We start from the raw sequence: 19,838 nt of genomic DNA, 5'->3' as shown, positions 1-19,838 counted from the left end.
CACTTCAGAAACAAAGGCTCAACCCAAAAACTTTTTGTAACAACATGAAACAAGGAGCTACTGCGGCCAATTCTCAGACAGACATTAGGGTCCTGCAAGGATATGACACTGGCAGGGGTAAATCTCACTGAGAATAACGTCTCAGAATCCATTAACCGCTCAACGTGGTTGCCTCAGAACGGAACACTCCATCTTCAGACTAAATTGGCACAATTTACCTACTGTCAATCAAATTATATCGGGATTTGCTGATTCAGACATCAGTCATGTTGAGACAGGATGTATGGCCTGGCATGTCAGGTTTGGCGGCAATGAGGTTGTCTGCACCATGGATTCTGACTTCAACTTCGAAAGCTCAAGTAATGAAGATAGTCACCTAAAAAATATGTCTCATTAGGCTTGGGGCAAAAAGATTCATTTTACTTCTTTTAATGGAAAAACATATTTTACTATGAAAAAACTTTGAGTCTTCACTGACAGCTCAGAAACCTTTTTTCTGAAAAACCTTATGACTCTGATATAAACTACTCGAGACAAGTGAAAGAACTGTTCATAGTGATACCATGACTCATTAACTTTGAGTTCCTAGACTTCTTTTGAGAAAAGTATTCCATTATGCCCTTTACATTACCTAATGTGTGTAGAACGCCAGGAACGACACTAGTCACAGATTCAGGTTCCTGGTGTGTTCAAGGGAGGCAACTCTGCATTGCAAATTGTAGTCACTATGTGAGTGGATTGCCTTTCATATGAACCATCAACACATCATGGCCACTGTTGTCCTCTGGTTGACATCGGGTTGTCATGACCTGGTTGATGGCATGTAAAGATTCCATGACGTCAATGACTAGTCTGATGATGGAAGTTAACTCCTACTTCTGCACCTTCCTTTATGTGACTCTACCAACTACCAGGTACTCATGACTTGTCCATATATTGTGTACATTGTTCTAATGTTACATGATCTATTACACATTTCAAACATTTTGTTGTCCTTGTACTATATCCTCTTGGGCAAGCACATACAGTAGAGTACTCGACAAGGACCTGGAAATGTTACAATAGGTTAAGAACATGAAAACAGGGCCAATGTACAAATCGTTGTCACTATTTTCTGGCAAGGAGCCTATTAGCTCCCTGACATTTTTTCCTTTCACGATATTCATTCTTGTCAACAAAATTTGAATTAACTTGGACTGTCATTTTTGACTTTTCAAATTAATTTTGTCCTTGCACGTACCAATCAGCATTATTTTCTTGCATTTGCAGAAATCCATCTACCATTACAACAGAACAACCTAAAGCTAGTTTTACTTTACTAGCCTTGTTGGATGGATACATGACACTGTACTGCCTGTAACTGTGTGGAGAAACAGACAGTACTAGGCTTTCCTACTGATCAATGCCTCTACCTCTCCACTGTGCTGCGCCTACTGGTTGCAACCTTCTTTATCACTTGGATATCTTGTCAATATAACACTCAGTCCTAGTATAATGCTGATACAGATTAACTTCAAAGAATTACAAATTGAGTTGATGTGTACGTTGATAGAACTGACTCAAATGTCCTGGCAGGGGTCATGACGCTAGTCAGTATCCCAGTCTCTCATTGATGAAGTACATTAGCAGGATAACACAATCTATGTTCTGTACAAAGCATACAGATTGTCTCACACAGATGTACAACAAAAACCTTGCCCTGATGTGCAGGATGTTCAGCAGGAAATATTTTCTTTAGTTGATGACAACACACATTCCTTGCAATATATGACAACCAGCTCCCAGACCACCTTGCAAGTATAAAGCAGTTGTTCTACTTGAAACAACAAATGACAAGATTCCCCAGAAGACAAGCCAGCCCACCTTGCAGCAGTAATGTTCATCTAGGAAAAACTACTACTTACCAATCTAGGCTGTTATTCCCAAAAGATGAAAATACTTCATTGACTTCTCCATAAATTACAAGATCATATTCTCAAAACAGCAGTAAAATTGTCATGGCAGGAAAGATAACAAATGATCTGTACACAGTAAACATCATAATTCCCTGGAGGCAATAAAGGCTAGAATTCCCACATTCTTAATTCCTCTGTATACACCAAAAACAAACCCCAAAACAAACAACTCCCAAAGAGGCGATAAAGGCCAGTATTCCTGGAGAGGAAATAAAGTAATATATCCTCTATATTCAATAAAGATTCATTTCGCATGGAGTATAAATGGTTAGAATTCGTCAACAGGCAATAATGGCATACTTCCTCTCACATGACCGTGATTCCCCTTGAGGCAATAAAGGCAACAATTCCTATGAGGCAAAAATGACAATGTTTTTGTAAATCGCAGCAGGTCCGGAAGCAATGGCAACCAAACATCGATAACAGCAACACATTCCCAAATGGAAAAAAATATCTGAAATTACTGGACAGGTAATGCAAGTTAGTACATTAGGTAGAGCCAAAACAACATTTCTTATAAGTCTGTTAAATTCACAATAAAGTAGTGACACAGAGAAACAGGAAGATGGTTTCCGATAAAAAGCATGCACTGTGAGGAAGAAGACTCTCATATACAGTAGCATACACAGTGCCACTCAAAGTGAGCATATATGATGCGACTTATATTGAACATACATAATCCTACTTAGAATCAACAAGTACAATGTTAATCATACTGAACACATACAATGAAACTCATGTAGGACACAATTGGGCATATGCAAAGATACTGAGCATACATGATGTTACTCATATCGAACATGTATGCTGCTACTAATACTGAGCATATACAATGATAATTATACAGGACATATATGATAACACTCACATTGGGCATATAGAATGATATCAATGCTGAGCATATACAATGATAATTATATTGGACATATATGATAACACTCACATTGGGCATATAGAATGATATCAATGCTGAGCATATACAATGATAATTATATTGGACATATATGATAACACTCACATTGGGCATATAGAATGATATCAATGCTGAGCATATACAATGATAATTATATTGGACATATATGATAACACTCACATTGGGTATATAGAATGATATCAATGCTGAGCATTTACAATGCTACTCATTTTGAGCATGCTAACTAACCAGGGTGTACGCATTTCCAATCAAATTGGTCATGTACAATGACATTTATATTGAGCATATACAATGCCAACTAAACTGAGAATACGCAATGATATTGATACCGAGCATGTAAGATAACAGTCATATTGACCATACAGTAATTCACATAATTGTTGCTTCTCACATCTGACATAGATAATTTTATGGAAGTAAACTTACAGGAAGCTTTGCATGTTGATGGTGCCAATATTGTTACATGCCAGTTATGGCAATCTTGCAGAATCCATGAAGGACCAACTTGAGCATATTCATGGCACACACGAATCTGGGTTTTTCCATCACAAATGAATGCATTTAACACAAGAAAACTCATGGAACCTTCATACTAAATATACAATACAGTTATTACTAAGCATAGAAAGGCTATTCCTTCTGAGCATAGGACAACATATGGTATGATTATCCGAAGGAGTGCTCTGAAACTTCATACACACAAACATGCTCAATACATATCTGTACACTATATGCGATTAGAACCGGGTGATATTGCATTGTCTTGGATACAAGGCTACATCGCAAGATGCTTGTCTAGGGGAACTCCTGTCTAAAACTATCTAATTTACCAAGTGACAAAATAGCAAGATGATCAGCTTCTGTAAAATAGCCGTTTTAATGTTTTATTGATTGCTCTGCTAACTCCAAAGGGTTTTAGAATCTACACCGAGACATCCCGAGAGTTTAATTCTTGGGTGAGTTTGGTTTCATTCTGCTGTTTGAAATATTCTAGTAATATCATGGTGGCAAACACCAGATATTTGTTTTTGTTCAGAATCAAACCCAGGCAACTACTATGCTGAGTGAACGCATTACCCACTGCCCCACAATTTTGCTAAGAATATGATGATCCATACTATTTTGTCAGCATTTAAGTATAAAAATCCTAAATACCACTCATGATAATATCCAGGTTACGCCAACCAGTTTGAAAGGAAATTACTTTGGGACCAAATTACTATTGTACTCATACTTGTTGTAGTAATTGTCTGAGAGTATGTGTGATGTTTGCCAGACCAGCCTTTGTGTAGATCCCTGATACACCTGAATGAGTGAGATGATTTATGTATTGACGGGGACAACCATTACTAACATTCCTGCTTCTCAATCAGTTGATTGATGCTCAGTTGATGACATGACTTTTATGGTATGGAACTGCTTGCTTTTATCACAGTAGGAGCTCGGACCGAGTGGGTGAACAAGTTCTCTGCATTGGAAACAGTGTTTCTTATTAGTGTGAATGACCTTTCATGGTTTCAAACTTTGACAATTAGTATTTTCTAATATTTTCAGTAATTGATCATTGCAGGGTTACTGGCCATAATCGATAAGTCAGCAGTAGCAACAGTGTACAATTAAAGTTTTAAGTTTCAAGTTGATATATACCATTCAAAAACAGAAGAGGGTATTACATTTTGAGACCAGACCACCATCCAATGCTAATGCATACAAGAAAAGGTAATATACATCCACACAAGGAATGGAATAAACTGTCATATTTTCCTTTAATTTCTCATATCATCTGTTTCCTTCATGGCTTCATGCTTTGCATCTTAACGATCTTGTAAATCCAATATCTCCCGATGGTATGTATATTGCACTGTTGTAACTGATGGTATGTATATTGCACTGTTGTAACTGATGGTATGTATATTGCACTGTTGTAACTGATGGTATGTATATTGCACTGTTGTAACTGATGGTATGTATATTGCACTGTTGTAACTGATGGTATGTATATTGCACTGTTGTAACTGATGGTATGTATATTGCACTGTTGTAACTGATGGTATGTATATTGCTCTGTTGTAACTGATGGTATGTATATTGCACTGTTGTAACTGATGGTATGTATATTGCACTGTTGTAACTGATGGTATGTATATTGCACTGTTGTAACTGATGGTATGTATATTGCACTGTTGTAACTGATGGTATGTATATTGCACTGTTGTAACTGATGGTATGTATATTGCACTGTTGTAACTGATGGTATGTATATTGCACTGTTGTAACTGATGGTATGTATATTGCACTGTTGTAACTGATGGTATGTATATTGCACTGTTGTAACTGATGGTATGTATATTGCACTGTTGTAACTGATGGTATGTATATTGCACTGTTGTAACTGATGGTATGTATATTGCACTGTTGTAACTGATGGTATGTATATTGCTCTGTTGTAACTGATGGTATGTATATTGCACTGTTGTAACTGATGGTATGTATATTGCACTGTTGTAACTGATGGTATGTATATTGCACTGTTGTAACTGATGGTATGTATATTGCACTGTTGTAACTGATGGTATGTATATTGCACTGTTGTAACTGATGGTATGTATATTGCACTGTTGTAACTGATGGTATGTATATTGCACTGTTGTAACTGATGGTATGTATATTGCACTGTTGTAACTGATGGTATGTATATTGCACTGTTGTAACTGATGGTATGTATATTGCACTGTTGTAACTGATGGTATGTATATTGCACTGTTGTAACTGATGGTATGTATATTGCTCTGTTGTAACTGATGGTATGTATATTGCACTGTTGTAACTGATGGTATGTATATTGCACTGTTGTAACTGATGGTATGTATATTGCTCTGTTGTAACTGATGGTATGTATATTGCACTGTTGTAACTGATGGTATGTATATTGCACTGTTGTAACTGATGGTATGTATATTGCACTGTTGTAACTGATGGTATGTATATTGCACTGTTGTAACTGATGGTATGTATATTGCACTGTTGTAACTGATGGTATGTATATTGCACTGTTGTAACTGATGGTATGTATATTGCACTGTTGTAACTGATGGTATGTATATTGCTCTGTTGTAACTGATGGTATGTATATTGCACTGTTGTAACTGATGGTATGTATATTGCACTGTTGTAACTGATGGTATGTATATTGCACTGTTGTAACTGATGGTATGTATATTGCTCTGTTGTAACTGATGGTATGTATATTGCACTGTTGTAACTGATGGTATGTATATTGCACTGTTGTAACTGATGGTATGTATATTGCACTGTTGTAACTGATGGTATGTATATTGCACTGTTGTAACTGATGGTATGTATATTGCACTGTTGTAACTGATGGTATGTATATTGCACTGTTGTAACTGATGGTATGTATATTGCACTGTTGTAACTGATGGTATGTATATTGCACTGTTGTAACTGATGGTATGTCTTCAGTAAGGTGACCTGTATCTTGCTGATAACAGGAAACATAAGGGCGACTAGGCTTCAAAGTTTGGCTCTGCAATTATGCATCAAATGAAATGTCAGAAAACAAAGTTGAAAGAAAACTGAATTTATACAAATGGGAACTCACAATTTTCCAGCCAAAGGCACCTATTGTTTAGAATCAAAGATAAACTCCTGAATTTATTCCAAAACATCATACAATCTCAGAAAAACATTTCCTCATGTTAAATTGCTCATTTGATAGACTGAACAAATTATGTACTGTTTTAACTGTTCTCTTGTAAGAGACACACAGTATGGCCAGAAGCATTGAAAGCAATTATTTTCTGTCTCAAAAAACATACCATCCCAAGAAACAAGGACAAACATGTCAGCACCAGAAAAGGTCTTCACCATGCAGAGAATTGAACTTTTACTTAACAAAGAGCATGACAATGCTACCCACTAATTTATGTCAAAGGATGTATACCCTGCAAGAGATTAAAGATTGTTCCACTTTATAACATCTAAAAGAATGTGATTGTTGTGTTCCTAGGGAATTATCTAGGATTCGAAATGAAATACTATTTTGCTCAACTTGTTCAGTGAAATTGTTGAATTTTCTGCTTATTTCATCAAACAGTCAAGGACAACAGAACAACAGTCATGTTTGCTATGCTGTATTCCACTGCAAGCACATGTACAGGCCGGGTCCATGTGTAATCTGAATCTGACATCACAAAAAGTGGTATTGCTAGGCAGATAAGGATTTGAGATGAGAAATCGGATTCATAATAAAATTTATAACAGCTGTGACATAACAGAAGATATCATGGATTGGGAAATGTGTTTCCCATGTAAGAATATTTTATGACATTTGCTGATGACCTGAGGTCAGTTCTGAGTAAGCCTAGATCTGTAAATCCACATAGCTCTCTCAATGGCAGTCATTGTATAAACATTTGGTTGGTCTGTTGTTTAATGCCAAACTCAGCAATAATCCAGCTCTATGTCAGCAGTCTGTAAATAATTCAGCCTGGACAACACAATCCAGAGATCAAAAGCATGAGCATCAATCTATACAACTGGGATAAGATGACATGTGCCAACCAAGTCAGTCAACCTGAAAGCTGATCCCATCAGTCGCCTCTTATGACAAGCACGGGTTACTGAAGAACTATTCTCACCCAGATATTCATGGGTTTGCATGAACAAATCAGTATAAATGAGTGAAAGAGTGAATGAATGGGTGAGGTAATTGTGTTGATGACGACATTGTTGACAATGTTGAAGACAATACCCTACTACTGAATGCTGCGCCAGGGCAGCCGAAGTCCCAAAGTAACTCGGAGAACTGGGTCATATTAGCAACAAAAATATGGGTCATCTAAAACTGGAAATATACATAGACATCTCCACACAGGGGCAAAGAGTAAAATGTTACCGAAAATACATGACTAAGGCTAACAAATGTAAACTCCCATGATGCACCTGTACTCACAGACAAAAGAGCGTGAAGTTTTGTATCTTCCAGAACGTCTTCCAAAAATTCTTTTTCCTGCTATGAATAATGGAAAAACTGTTTTCAGTGTGTCACACTGGCTTTTAAATCAGCGTTGCTGTATTCAAATCCTGTAAAATGATGCTGTAAAATGTCACACAATGGGAACCTATGTTGATTATATGAATGTAGAGGCAATGGCATCAAACACACCTGGTAGAAGCTACATCAGCTGATGCTGAAGACAATATGAATATTGACAAGCTATATCAAATTCTACTGTCACATACATAGTTCTCTCCTCTCATCTGCTGAAATGCAGCTGTCAGTTTAGCTTGTGTCATACAAGTAATTGAAAGAAAATCTCTTATAATAAAAATGGGTGAAAGGAGTGAGAGATGGAGAGAGGAGGTGGGAGAAGGGAAAGGAGGGGAGAAGAACTGTGTGAGAGGGAAGGGGAGATGAGCTTGTTGAGCATGTCCAGTTGTAAATAGTAGGAAGCACATATGGATTATCTCCCCTGCTTCACAACAGCCAGGACGCGAGCTGGGAAACAACAGAGTGCATCTAGATGTAAATATTAGGATGCATGACGGGACTCTCAATTTCTATTGCTTTATGACATGATACTTAATCAGCATGCATACAACTATATCTTGCATGACATGTTGTTTCTTGTGGTAGCTGGTCCTGAAATCAAAATGATTCTTAATTCCTGTCAGTGTGTGTTCCAGAAGTGCCATTGTCCCTTCCCTGTTGGCATATGTAAACCAGAATTGGGCTTCACACATTGTACCCATGAGGGGAATCGAACCTGGTTCCTCGGTGTGATGAGTGAACACCTTAACCACTAGGATACCCCACCACCCCTTTTTAGGGGTAGACACAACTCACACTGGCATACATGAAAATACATGAAGTGCAATAGAATTAAACACTAAGTTGCATTATATTCCTAACTAATGGAGTCTGTACTTCATGCATGAACAGGAGAGAAGAAGCCCACACCAAGAGATATCAGGCTTTGAAAATCTGCAATGAAATGTTCTACTATGCTTCATTGATGCCTTACCTCAAGAAGAGAATGTATTTTTGTATCTTGGAAGACGCTGTCGAAGAAGTCCTTCTCCTCCTCTGTACAGTCGGCCAGACACTCAATATCTTCCAGCGAGTCGAGGACCTGGGACACGGCTGTCAACAGAGTGGCTTCCTCTTAAAGTCGAGACTTTTTTTAATTCAGCAGTAGCAAACTACATAAATTGGAAAGTAATCTGCACTATTGTTGAAAAATGTGGTTCCTTTTCGTTGTAATCAATTGCTTTTCTGCTGAATTTGCAGTTTCATTTCCATAGAGACACAGCTCTAAAGAGAACCATGAAGGTCCGGGGTAGAATAGACCTTCAGCAACTCATGGGTGCCATAAAAGGCGACTTTTAGCATTATTCAAGCAATATCGGAAATGGGCTCCACAAATTGTACCCATGTGGGGGCTCAAACCCAGCTTCACAGTGACAAGCAGATGCTTTAATCACTACCCACTGCTCTCTCACTGGCCTGAACCCGTGAAGATCCCGGGGTAGAATAGGTCTTCAACAACCCATGCTTGCCATAAAAGGTGCCTCTGCTTGTCATAAGAGGCGACTAACCGGATCAGGTGGTCAGACTCGCTGACTTGGTTGACACATGTCATCTGTTCCCTGTTGCGCAGATCAATACTCATGCTGTTGATCACTGGACTGTCTGGTCCAGACTTGATTATTTACAGACTGCTGCCATATTAGCTGCAGTATTGCTGAGTGTGGCATAAAACTACACTCACTCACTCACAGCTCTAACGAAAGAATCACAGTGATTCAGACACCAAACTGTGCCCTACTGATTGTAAGTATGACACACTCACCTGCAGATGTGACTTCCTCTTCGCTATTTTCTTCTGTCGGAGTTGGATCATTGTAAAAGTTGGTCCACTTTGAACTAGAAACTGCAGCCATGATAGCACCCTGCAACAAGAGAATGTCATCGAACTGTTGTCTTGATTGAGATTAATGACCCTTGACAATCCACAAAAAAATGTTTAAACGTAATGTATAAATGACATATTTATAATTCTATCATTATAAGATAGCACACTGTAAATACCCTGGTGAAAACCAGTGAACTCCTAAAATACCCAACAGAGAGCACCAGTGCATGCACAGTACCAATATGCTTGAAACATTCATAAAATACCAAACAGACAGCACCAGTGCACACTGATTATCAAATATGCAATAGCTTGAAACAGTCCTAAAATACCCAACACATGGCACCAATATACTTCAATTACCAATATGCAATAGCTTGAAACAGTTATAAAATACTCAACACATGGCACCAATATACTTCAATTACCAATATGCAATAGCTTGAAACAGTTATAAAATACCCAACACATGGCACCAATATACTTCAGTTACCAACATGCAATAGCTTGAAACAGTTATAAAATACCCAACACATGGCACCAATATACTTCAATTACCAACATGCAATAGCTTGAAACAGTTATAAAATACCCAACACATGGCACCAATATACTTCAGTTACCAACATGCAATAGCTTGAAACAGTCCTAAAATACCCAACACATGGCACCAGTATACTTCAATTACCAACATGCAATAGCTTGAAACAGTCATAAAATACCCAACAGATATGAGTTAATGTCACCTTTAATTTTCTCCTCGCGTTGAACTTCTTTAATGCTTCCACGGTTTCATGCAGATGTATTTTTGGTGTTATTTTCTTATCCTGGCACAAAGACAGACAGAAAATAGAACAAGGTACACGCCATGTGCACATAAGATACACATACGCAACTGGCACAGTACATATGAGGCACACATTGGGTAAACCATAGTGATGTACATTATCAGTCAGTGTAATGTGATACTAAAAAGTTCTAATACTAATAATTATATACTAATACTTATAAAGTGTTGCCATAATTAAGAACTTCCTTTAACATATTTAGGGTTTCAGGAATTAATATATAAAAACCAGAATATACTGTGTACAATGTAAACTGTGAACAAGGTTTTCATGTATCCTGAAGTTAGTTCATCAGAGTTTTACGTCAAATATCCAAATATCAAGTCAGGAGTCAGTAACACTATGCAGTGACATAGTGCAACATGAACCACAAGCATCAGAAAACAGTCCTCCATTTTTGAGTGAAAGCACTGAAGCGAATATTACGTTATTTTCGCTCAGTATTCAACACATAATTCTTGAAGTTTACTTATAATAAATTTATAATAATGTTTTCCATTTTAAGGTATGGAAGATGGAAAAATGGCAAAGTACTTAGATGAAATTGCATGAAGTGTCTGAGTGAGATGTACCAGATTATTTCAGATTATTCATTAGTCTCAACATTAAGAAGCAGTGAATTCCTATCACATTTGAGACTTTGATTGGAACAATCTGAACGGTGACTGGTGTAAGGGAGATAACTCGTACCTTTATCCAGGGATGGTCCAAGGCATCGTCAATGGTGATTCTCTTCTCTGGGTCAAGTTGTAACAACTGTGTAACTAAATCTTTGCCTCCTTCCGATATACAACTCCACTGTTTAGGTCTCATCTGTAACCATAGCAACATAACAAAAGGTTTAGAAATTAATCCAAGATACACAACAGAGCTTGAATGTTCAAAATTTCTTACAAACAAGTTCTAAATACAGAAATATTGTATTAAGATACATGAAGCAGAAATTTTATTGAAGGTTAGAACAAACAAAACTAGTGCTGAAAACCAGACTAAAATGTCATGGATGTCCTATAGAGTCGTTCCATGGAGCGTGTGTCTGTCTGTGTGTCTGTTTACATCACGCTCAAGACTAACTTTTGTCTCATATACATGTCATGTATTGCCAATAGTAAAAGGAATATCACTTTGACTCTCCCTGTCAGTCTTTAGGTTTTATGAGTACAAATTTCATAAAATAAGAAATAAAATTGGTCTGGCCTTACTTTATAACACAGCAGTTCACATCCATCAATATTCCCTACAATGTTATTGACTTCTAAATGCTATTCAAGGAATACATCACAGTGGATTGTACCTTTAATCCAGATAACTGTAAACAACCCTAACACCATGGGCCAAAGTCACGTATAAACCAAGTTTCTGAAAATGAGCATCTAATTTGATACAATTTGAAAGGACATACTCTAACCCACAATGCCCTAATGGTGGACAGAACGTGAGTTCACAGAGGAAAACGAACATCGTAACCATTCAGCCACCTAAACGTGCTCAGATCAATAGCATTGGCTGATCATTGCGTTTAGCACTGTCCAATTGAGAAAGTGCAAGCATTATTTTCACTCCACAGGTCCTGTCCCGCAGCTTGGCACTGAACCATGATGTGAGCACCCTCTGGTCAGCGTGATGTATCAGCAGGGAGTCTGATGACTACTGTGTTCACATCTTCAGTTGTCACAGTGTGTGTGCGTGTCGTCCATGTGTTTAATTCAAAATAGCCTGGCTTGCTATTCTTGAAACATCTGTAGCTCTACCAAGTCCATTCTGAACACATTGGCTAGTTAAGAATTCCTAATGTTTCGGGAATATACAAACTTCAAATCATCAACCTCGTTTACAAGACAAGGAAACAACAAGGACCATCCTCTATGTCTGTTGTTATCAATCCAGTCAGTGAGCCTGACACTAAATCCTGTTAGTCAACTCCTAAGGAAATCATGTGTTGCTGAAGATCAATTTTAACCCGGATCTTCAGGCACATCACAAAAAATGGTTAAGGTGGACATCAGATATCAAACCGATGAAAAAAGTCCAAAAGTAACAAAAGTTGCCTACACTCTACTTACGTGATAGCTGCCTTTGAGTATAAGATCAAAAAGCCTCTCTTTGGACCCACAGAAAGGGGGATAACCACCGAGAAGGATGAATAACATGACACCAGCTCCCCACATGTCTACTGGCTTCCCATAGAGTTCCCGCTTGACCACCTCTGGAGCCATATACTGGGGTGTACCTACTCGGCCTACAGACAAAAACATATTCAACCTGTAGTCACTTTCATAAATACAAAACTTCATATTTTCAAATGAATTTAAAAATATGAAGCAAAGAGTCACATAGAAAAAATATTCAGTTAGGGATCTTAGATCAACTGTGGACAAAAACGGTAAAAAGTATGAAGAAAAAACTGGGAATCATGCAAAACAAAATCTCAAGAGTGAGATTTCTTTAAAATACATTTGAAATAAAACAAAATTGTGTTAATAGTTCACTAATCTATATACAAATAAAAAAGGCAAATACAAGCAAAAAATATGCAATATGTAAGTGATAGGTGGTTTGTTGAATGTTATTTCAAAACTGGCACTCTTTACATTGGTGAGGTGTTCTCATCAAGCCAGTGAGAATGAGTGAGTGAGTGAGTGAGTGAGTGAGTGAGAGTTTAATTTTATGCCACACTCAGAAATATTCCAGTTATATGATGGCAGTCTGTAAATAATCTGGACCAGACAATCCAGTGATCAACAGCATGAGCATTGATCTGCACAAGTGGGAACCTATGACATGTCAACCAAGTCAGCGAGCCTGACCATGCAATCTTTAGAGATGCCTCTTACGACAAGCATGGTAACCTTTTGTGACAAGCATGGGTTGCAGAAGACCTATTCTACCCTGGATCATCATGGGTCAGTGGGGTAGTCTAGTGATTAAAGCATCTACTTGTCACTGTGAGGCCTGTGTTCAGTTTCACACATGGGTACAATGTGTGAAGCCCATTTCTGATATTGCTTGAATATTGTTAAAAGGGGCATAAAGTCACTCCACCAGTGAGGTGCATGAGTGAGTTAACAGACCATTAAACCTGGAGGTGAAGGTCATTCTCAAGCAGGTCACCAGAGGTTTTGAGCACAAAGTGTAACCTTTCATTATCACTGGAATCGCTATCCTACCCTGGAATTCCAAGGACGACCAACATGTCTTAGGACTTAAAACATGTTATGCCTCAAGGCATATCACAAATATTAAATTAGTTCTGATGTATTTGCATCTGATATATGTCAGACGATTTGACAGATGTGGGGGTGGGGGAGAGACAGTGTATAAAATTCATGCAGTGTGGAAATAGTAAAAGATACTGTCATACCTAAAACATCCAGAAACAAACTCAAAATGATTATCACAACCTCAGGAAAGCTAAAACATCATTCTGAATGAGATAAATAGTATTAAAAAAATTATTTAAAATCATTGAACAGATACAGAAGGAGGGGCTAGCTGGTAATAGAAAAACAGTCAATACATACATGTCTGATATGGACTCTAGTACAAGTGAATTAGATCCATGACATAACAGTGCATCTTGTTGGCTACTTTCACACACACAAAAATGAGTTTGCTAATTTTTACCCTGCTTTGATTAGTAATTTGTTAAAACACACCATCCACAGATAGTATAGGGGTAATGAATCACACAACAGACAGGGGCAGTTCTTGAAATCAAACATCATAATCAGATCCAGCACTTTCTGGCATGGCTAGGGGACGCAACCTTCCACCGAAAGTTGTAATGCCAGAAATTCCATTGCCACCTGTGCTGCTTTAAATCGGAAATGAACACAACATCTATCTGTGTTAGTAGTGTGAGAACAAAGGGAGGTTACTCTAGTAGTCTAGTGGCAAAGGAAGCCCTCTTACCCACTACATCATCTCGTAAGTCTAACAGGGGTTCAACATCAACCTCTAACGGAGAGTCTGCAACCACCAACATCAGGGTCAACACATGCACATGCAACATTCTTGTGGGATGAAAGTCAAAACAACATTGCTGTGCTATAATAGTCAATACAATGCATTGTTGTGATGCAATAGTCAACACAACATTGTTGAATAATTGCTAATGCAGGATTGTTGTGATGCAATAGTCAATACAACATTGTTGAATAATTGCTAATGCAGGATTGTTGTGATGCAATAGTCAATACAACATTGCTGAGGTGTCATAGTCAATACAACGTTCTTATGGTGTAATAATCAATACAACATTGTTGTGGTTTAAATATATTCAACAAACCATTGTTGTATAATCATCAATGCAAGATTACTGTGTAATAGTCAATACACTATTATGGTATAAGAGGTAATACAACACTGTTGTGCTATAATAGTCAATTGTTGTACTCCAAAAGTCTATTGTGCTATGCAAACATTAGTAAACTGTAGTACAATAATGTACAACACACTCTTGTACTATAACATTCAATCAAACATAAATTGTGCTGTGTTTCAATACAACACGGTAAACAATTTACGATATTATGCTCAATACACATTTGTGTTTAGATATTTTAACATTCAAGACATTGATAGATTGTTAAGTTATAATGCTGAATACACTGTAGTGCTATTAATTCAATACAATGCTAATTTGTTGTGCTGTAATTTCAACCCACTGTTGCACTATGACACTCAATAAAGCTTTTATTCATTGCTATACTATGGTATTCAATACATCACTCAATGCCTTGTATAGTCAATACCACAGAATCCACACATTGTAATGCCATTATAATAAATATATACTGAGCTGTTGTCATACATCACTGCTACATTGTGCTATTGTTGTTGATATATCACTGCCACACTGTTCTATTACAGTTACTTCATCATTGCCACAATGTGTTATTGCACTGCTACCACATTAAGCTATTATAGTTTTTACACCACTGACACATTGCGCTATTATAGTTGATTCATCACGGACACATTGTGCTCTTATAGTTAATACATCAATTACACATTCTGCTAGCATAGTTATTACATCACTGACACATTGTGCTATCATAGTTAATACATCACTGCCAGGTTGTCTTATCATAGTTAATACATCGCTGACACATTGTGCTGTTATATTAATACATCATTATAACATTGTGCTATTATAGCTCATACATCACTGACACATTGTGCTATTATAGTTAATACATCACTGCCATGTTGTCTTATCATAGTTAATACATCGCTGACACATTGTGCTGTTATATTAATACATCATTATAACATTGTGCTATTATAGCTCATACATCAATGACACACTGCTATTACAGTTGATACATCACTTACAGTGTGCTATCATATTAATACATCATAGCAACATTATGCTATTATAGTTGATGCACCTCTGACGCATCATGCTATCACATTAATAGATCATTGCAACATTGTGCTCTTATAGTCAATACATCACTGACACATTGAGCTATTATATCAATACATCACCAACACACTGTGCTACTATAGTTGATACATCTTTGACACACTGTGTTATTATGTTAATACATCACTGCAACATTGTGCTTTTAGAGTAGATGGCATTACAACCCTAGTTAAAGGTATTTTCACATTTGAATTTAATTTACTAAAAAGCTGTTTGGTATTTTCCATAAGAATTGCAACATGTTTGAAAGTTCCTGCTAGAAAGGTCCCAACAAGGTGACAACATGTCACTCAAACACATAATGCTCAGTACACTTTATCCGTGTTGGTTCCATGTGGCACGATTGTCTACACAATCACATCACACACAGAATTATAACAGTAAGGCCAGAATTATGAGGTTATAACATAACAGAATTCGTTTACATATCCAACCTTGCAACAGACAGGGTTATAAAAGAGCAAATATCGACTTGGTTCATTGTTTTCAATAGAAACTATTCTCTTGACCATACCTGTCTCCCTTCTCTTGTGTAATAATCACCATTGTGTGTATTGATTTTTCAAAAGTCTGCTGGGAAGAAAATTTGTTAAAGTGGAATAATGAGTGAGTGAGTGAGTTTAGTTTTACGCCGCTTTTTACCAATATTCCAGCAATATCACAGCGGGGGACACCAGAAAATGGGCTTCACACACTGTACCCATGTGGGGAATCGAACCCCGGTCTTCGGCATGACGAGCGAACGCTTTAACCACTAGGCTACCCCACCGCACCTGGACATAATGAACCCCTGATTGTTCAGTGACTGACTGTACACCGATAACAAATGGTACCCAACACTACAAAAGCTAACATGTTCCTACTTTTCATTTAAAAAAATGTTCCTCCAGAGAATCATACAACACGACAACAATGAATTTAATAAGCCAGAATATCAATTCCATTCTATTTCTGTACTTGTTTTCTCAGGTACATAGTCATCTGATGTTATTTCAAGCTGCAGGTACCAACAGTTATTACTCCTGCCAGCAAGAATTGCCTATGGGTTTGTTTGTCCTTATGAAAAAGAAGATTCAAACTGTATACACCTGCCTACAGGTATGTTTCTGATTATGAAACAGAAGCTTCAAACTGCTCAGAGCTGTGCAAAATTGTGTTTCTAATTATGAAATTGAAGCTTTATCAATTTTATCATGAGCTGAATCAACATTAATGACAAGTCAAGTGTGTGATATTACTTAGCTGCACAGATCAATGATACATACTCCGAAACTTTCATTTGTTAATAAAGCAAGAGAGGCTTGACAAACAAACATACAGTGAATAATAATAATAATTGGACAGAAGGCCTCACTGAAACACATCCTATTCACGGACATTATAAAACATTTGCACCGATGCACACTGAAATTGACACTGTTTCTGCTGCAACTCATGGAGATTAGTGCGAGGTGGATTCACTTTGGTGTTGAGACCTGGTAGAGAGCAGACACACCTTGGTGACTGTCTCTATATTACTGAATGAACTTTAAGTAAGTTTTGAACATTTTGTGCCTAATTTGTGGACATATATTTGAAAACATTAGAAATTATACATTTGGTGTCTCTATTGTGTAGTGCCGTTTTCCAAAGTATTTTTGTTGAATTCACTATTTTGGACAAGCCACTAAACAGTGTCACATTCTTTGAGAGTCATATTTGGACACTCGTACAGTGTCATATTGGGAGACACATCTAATGTCATAATTGGTAGATATAAGTATCTTGTACTCATTGGGAAATACACATTCTTCGGAATGAAACTATGGAATACAAATTCAGAAAAGTGCTCTACTGTTTTTTTGCTGTTTAGTTGTTTACCAGCTTCCACTGCATTCCAAAGATGAAAACACGCACGCACGCACGCACGCACGCACGCACGCACGCACGCACTTTTTTTTTTTTTAATTTTACAATTTTTTTTCTTAAAATAAAGAAACAAGAACCGACATTTTCTTGACCTGTGACTGTCTTAGCCTGTCACATATTAATGACTTAAACATTTTGAGTCAAGAGTCCAAATGATTTTTTTTTTTTAAAAAGTATATTCTAATGACATTATTAATATTTAAAAACAGAAAAGGTAGTAACACCAAATTCAGAGTCTAGACAATTTAACTGAATGTCTTGGTGTCGGCATGATGCTTAAAGTAGGTCATATCTACACTGATCATGAGGTCACATGAGGTCACATGAAGTCATGGAGTCCTGTTGAGACTGAAATGCCACACAACTAGATCTCTTGGTAAAACAAACCTGAGATTCATGCTTAAAAACCTTCATGCAAATACAATATGAATACGATCATGCATATATATTTTGGAATTTTTATACTAAGACAATTATATAATAACACCACATGAGGGATGTGTGTTTGCGTTCCTATACATTCAGGATTATCACTGTCTTCAGTTAATGTTCAATATAGCAGCTGTTGAAGAGTTTTGTACTGACTTCATCATATATAACAGTTGTCTTTGATATATAGCTGCTTTTAAGGTTCATGGCCGTGAAGGCCAAAATTATGAGCTTCTCGGTTCAGTGAGTGTAGCCTTTCACAGTACTTCCAACACGATGTTATGGCTGAGTGAATAGGGCATGCCTTAAATTACAAAGAAAACAGGATTAATGTGGGTGCTCATTTATCTAGGCACATATTTAAATAAAAATTATTATTTACATATTTTCACACCTATTCTTCATTACACATTTTATTGAATTTGACATTAAATTGCCATTAGCCATGGTAAATCACATTTCTGTCAGTTTGTTTTCGATTTTAGGACAATTTGAGAAGTTCAGACACATGGTCTGTGTAAGCAATGTCACCGATGATGTTGTTTCTGAGATCGTACTTCAGGACCATTAAATATAAGAGTCAATATGTTGTCCCTATTTTCAAATTTAAAACCTCAAATCAAAAACTTTCGATCGAAACTGGCAGATAGCAGAACATACTGAGAGAAGAAAGATGATGTAGATTATGTAATTGCTATTACTTTGTGACAAATTTCATTCTCTTTTAAAATGTATATGGCTTAATTCCTACAGAAAATCATTCATCCCCCCCCCAAAACTGGACCATTTTATCAACGGTTAACAAGGTCATGTCACCTAATACAGGACAAATTTTATGGATAGCAACTACTTGAGTTTATTTTCACATTTAATCTATCCATAAAATTTGTCCTGTATTACTACGCCAACTTCTAAATGCCTTTGAAGAATCACGTCGTGTCACCTGTCAATTTGAAACACAGCAAATGTTTATCACGTTGTATTTCTCACTTGTATAAATTGTTATGCAAATAACTCCTGATCATGACAAATGATTATACTTATGTACATTTGTTAATATCTTGTATTCTCTGCTCTTGTACCACAGATGGTTGTTTATGAGTGGAAAGAAGTGAAGAAGTTTTGAAAAGAATTCTTCAGTTTTGTCAGTACACTCCTAATAAGCCCTCCCATGAAAACCGAAATATACATTTTAGTTTTCTAGGACATCTGAAAAATAAATTTTAGCCGTCCAGGTATGACACGCTTTTAAGGAGACATACACAGACCTTGTGTTAGTGTTCTCTTTTTATTTACCATTCACTTTGTCTCGTTTATGAAGTAATCAAAACATGTATTTCACAGTAACCTTCAGTGTTTCTACTTTCATGTTTAAATAATGATACTTCATGGTCT

General features: G+C 36.9%; 2 protein-coding genes across 11 annotated transcripts in view; one reads left to right on the top strand and one right to left on the bottom strand.

Moving 5' to 3' along the window:
- The window catches only part of LOC137282102 (uro-adherence factor A-like), a 390,886-nt gene extending 376,421 nt beyond the window's left edge, over nucleotides 1-14,465 (top strand). The window contains exon 2 of the mRNA XM_067813833.1: nucleotides 14,455-14,465. The gene's annotated coding sequence lies outside the window, so the exon portion shown is untranslated. The remainder of the gene's footprint in view (nucleotides 1-14,454) is intronic.
- Nucleotides 1-19,838, bottom strand: part of LOC137281888 (peripheral plasma membrane protein CASK-like) — a 462,595-nt gene that overhangs the window by 230,905 nt on the left and 211,852 nt on the right. For 8 of the 10 annotated variants that reach the window (XM_067813583.1, XM_067813580.1, XM_067813585.1 and 5 more), the window contains 6 exons: nucleotides 14,588-14,644; nucleotides 12,739-12,914; nucleotides 11,366-11,488; nucleotides 10,574-10,654; nucleotides 9,765-9,864; nucleotides 8,937-9,055 (listed from right to left, as the gene is read on the bottom strand). In XM_067813583.1, coding sequence (XP_067669684.1) covers nucleotides 8,937-9,055; nucleotides 9,765-9,864; nucleotides 10,574-10,654; nucleotides 11,366-11,488; nucleotides 12,739-12,914; nucleotides 14,588-14,644 — 656 coding nt within the window. The remainder of the gene's footprint in view (nucleotides 1-8,936; nucleotides 9,056-9,764; nucleotides 9,865-10,573; nucleotides 10,655-11,365; nucleotides 11,489-12,738; nucleotides 12,915-14,587; nucleotides 14,645-19,838) is intronic. The other 2 variants (XM_067813588.1, XM_067813579.1) reach the window with 1 other exon arrangement.

Source organism: Haliotis asinina, chromosome 4 (genome assembly GCF_037392515.1).
Source record: "Haliotis asinina isolate JCU_RB_2024 chromosome 4, JCU_Hal_asi_v2, whole genome shotgun sequence".
Classification (NCBI taxonomy): Eukaryota; Metazoa; Mollusca; class Gastropoda; order Lepetellida; family Haliotidae; genus Haliotis; species Haliotis asinina.
This window is presented reverse-complemented; position numbering and strand designations above follow the sequence as displayed.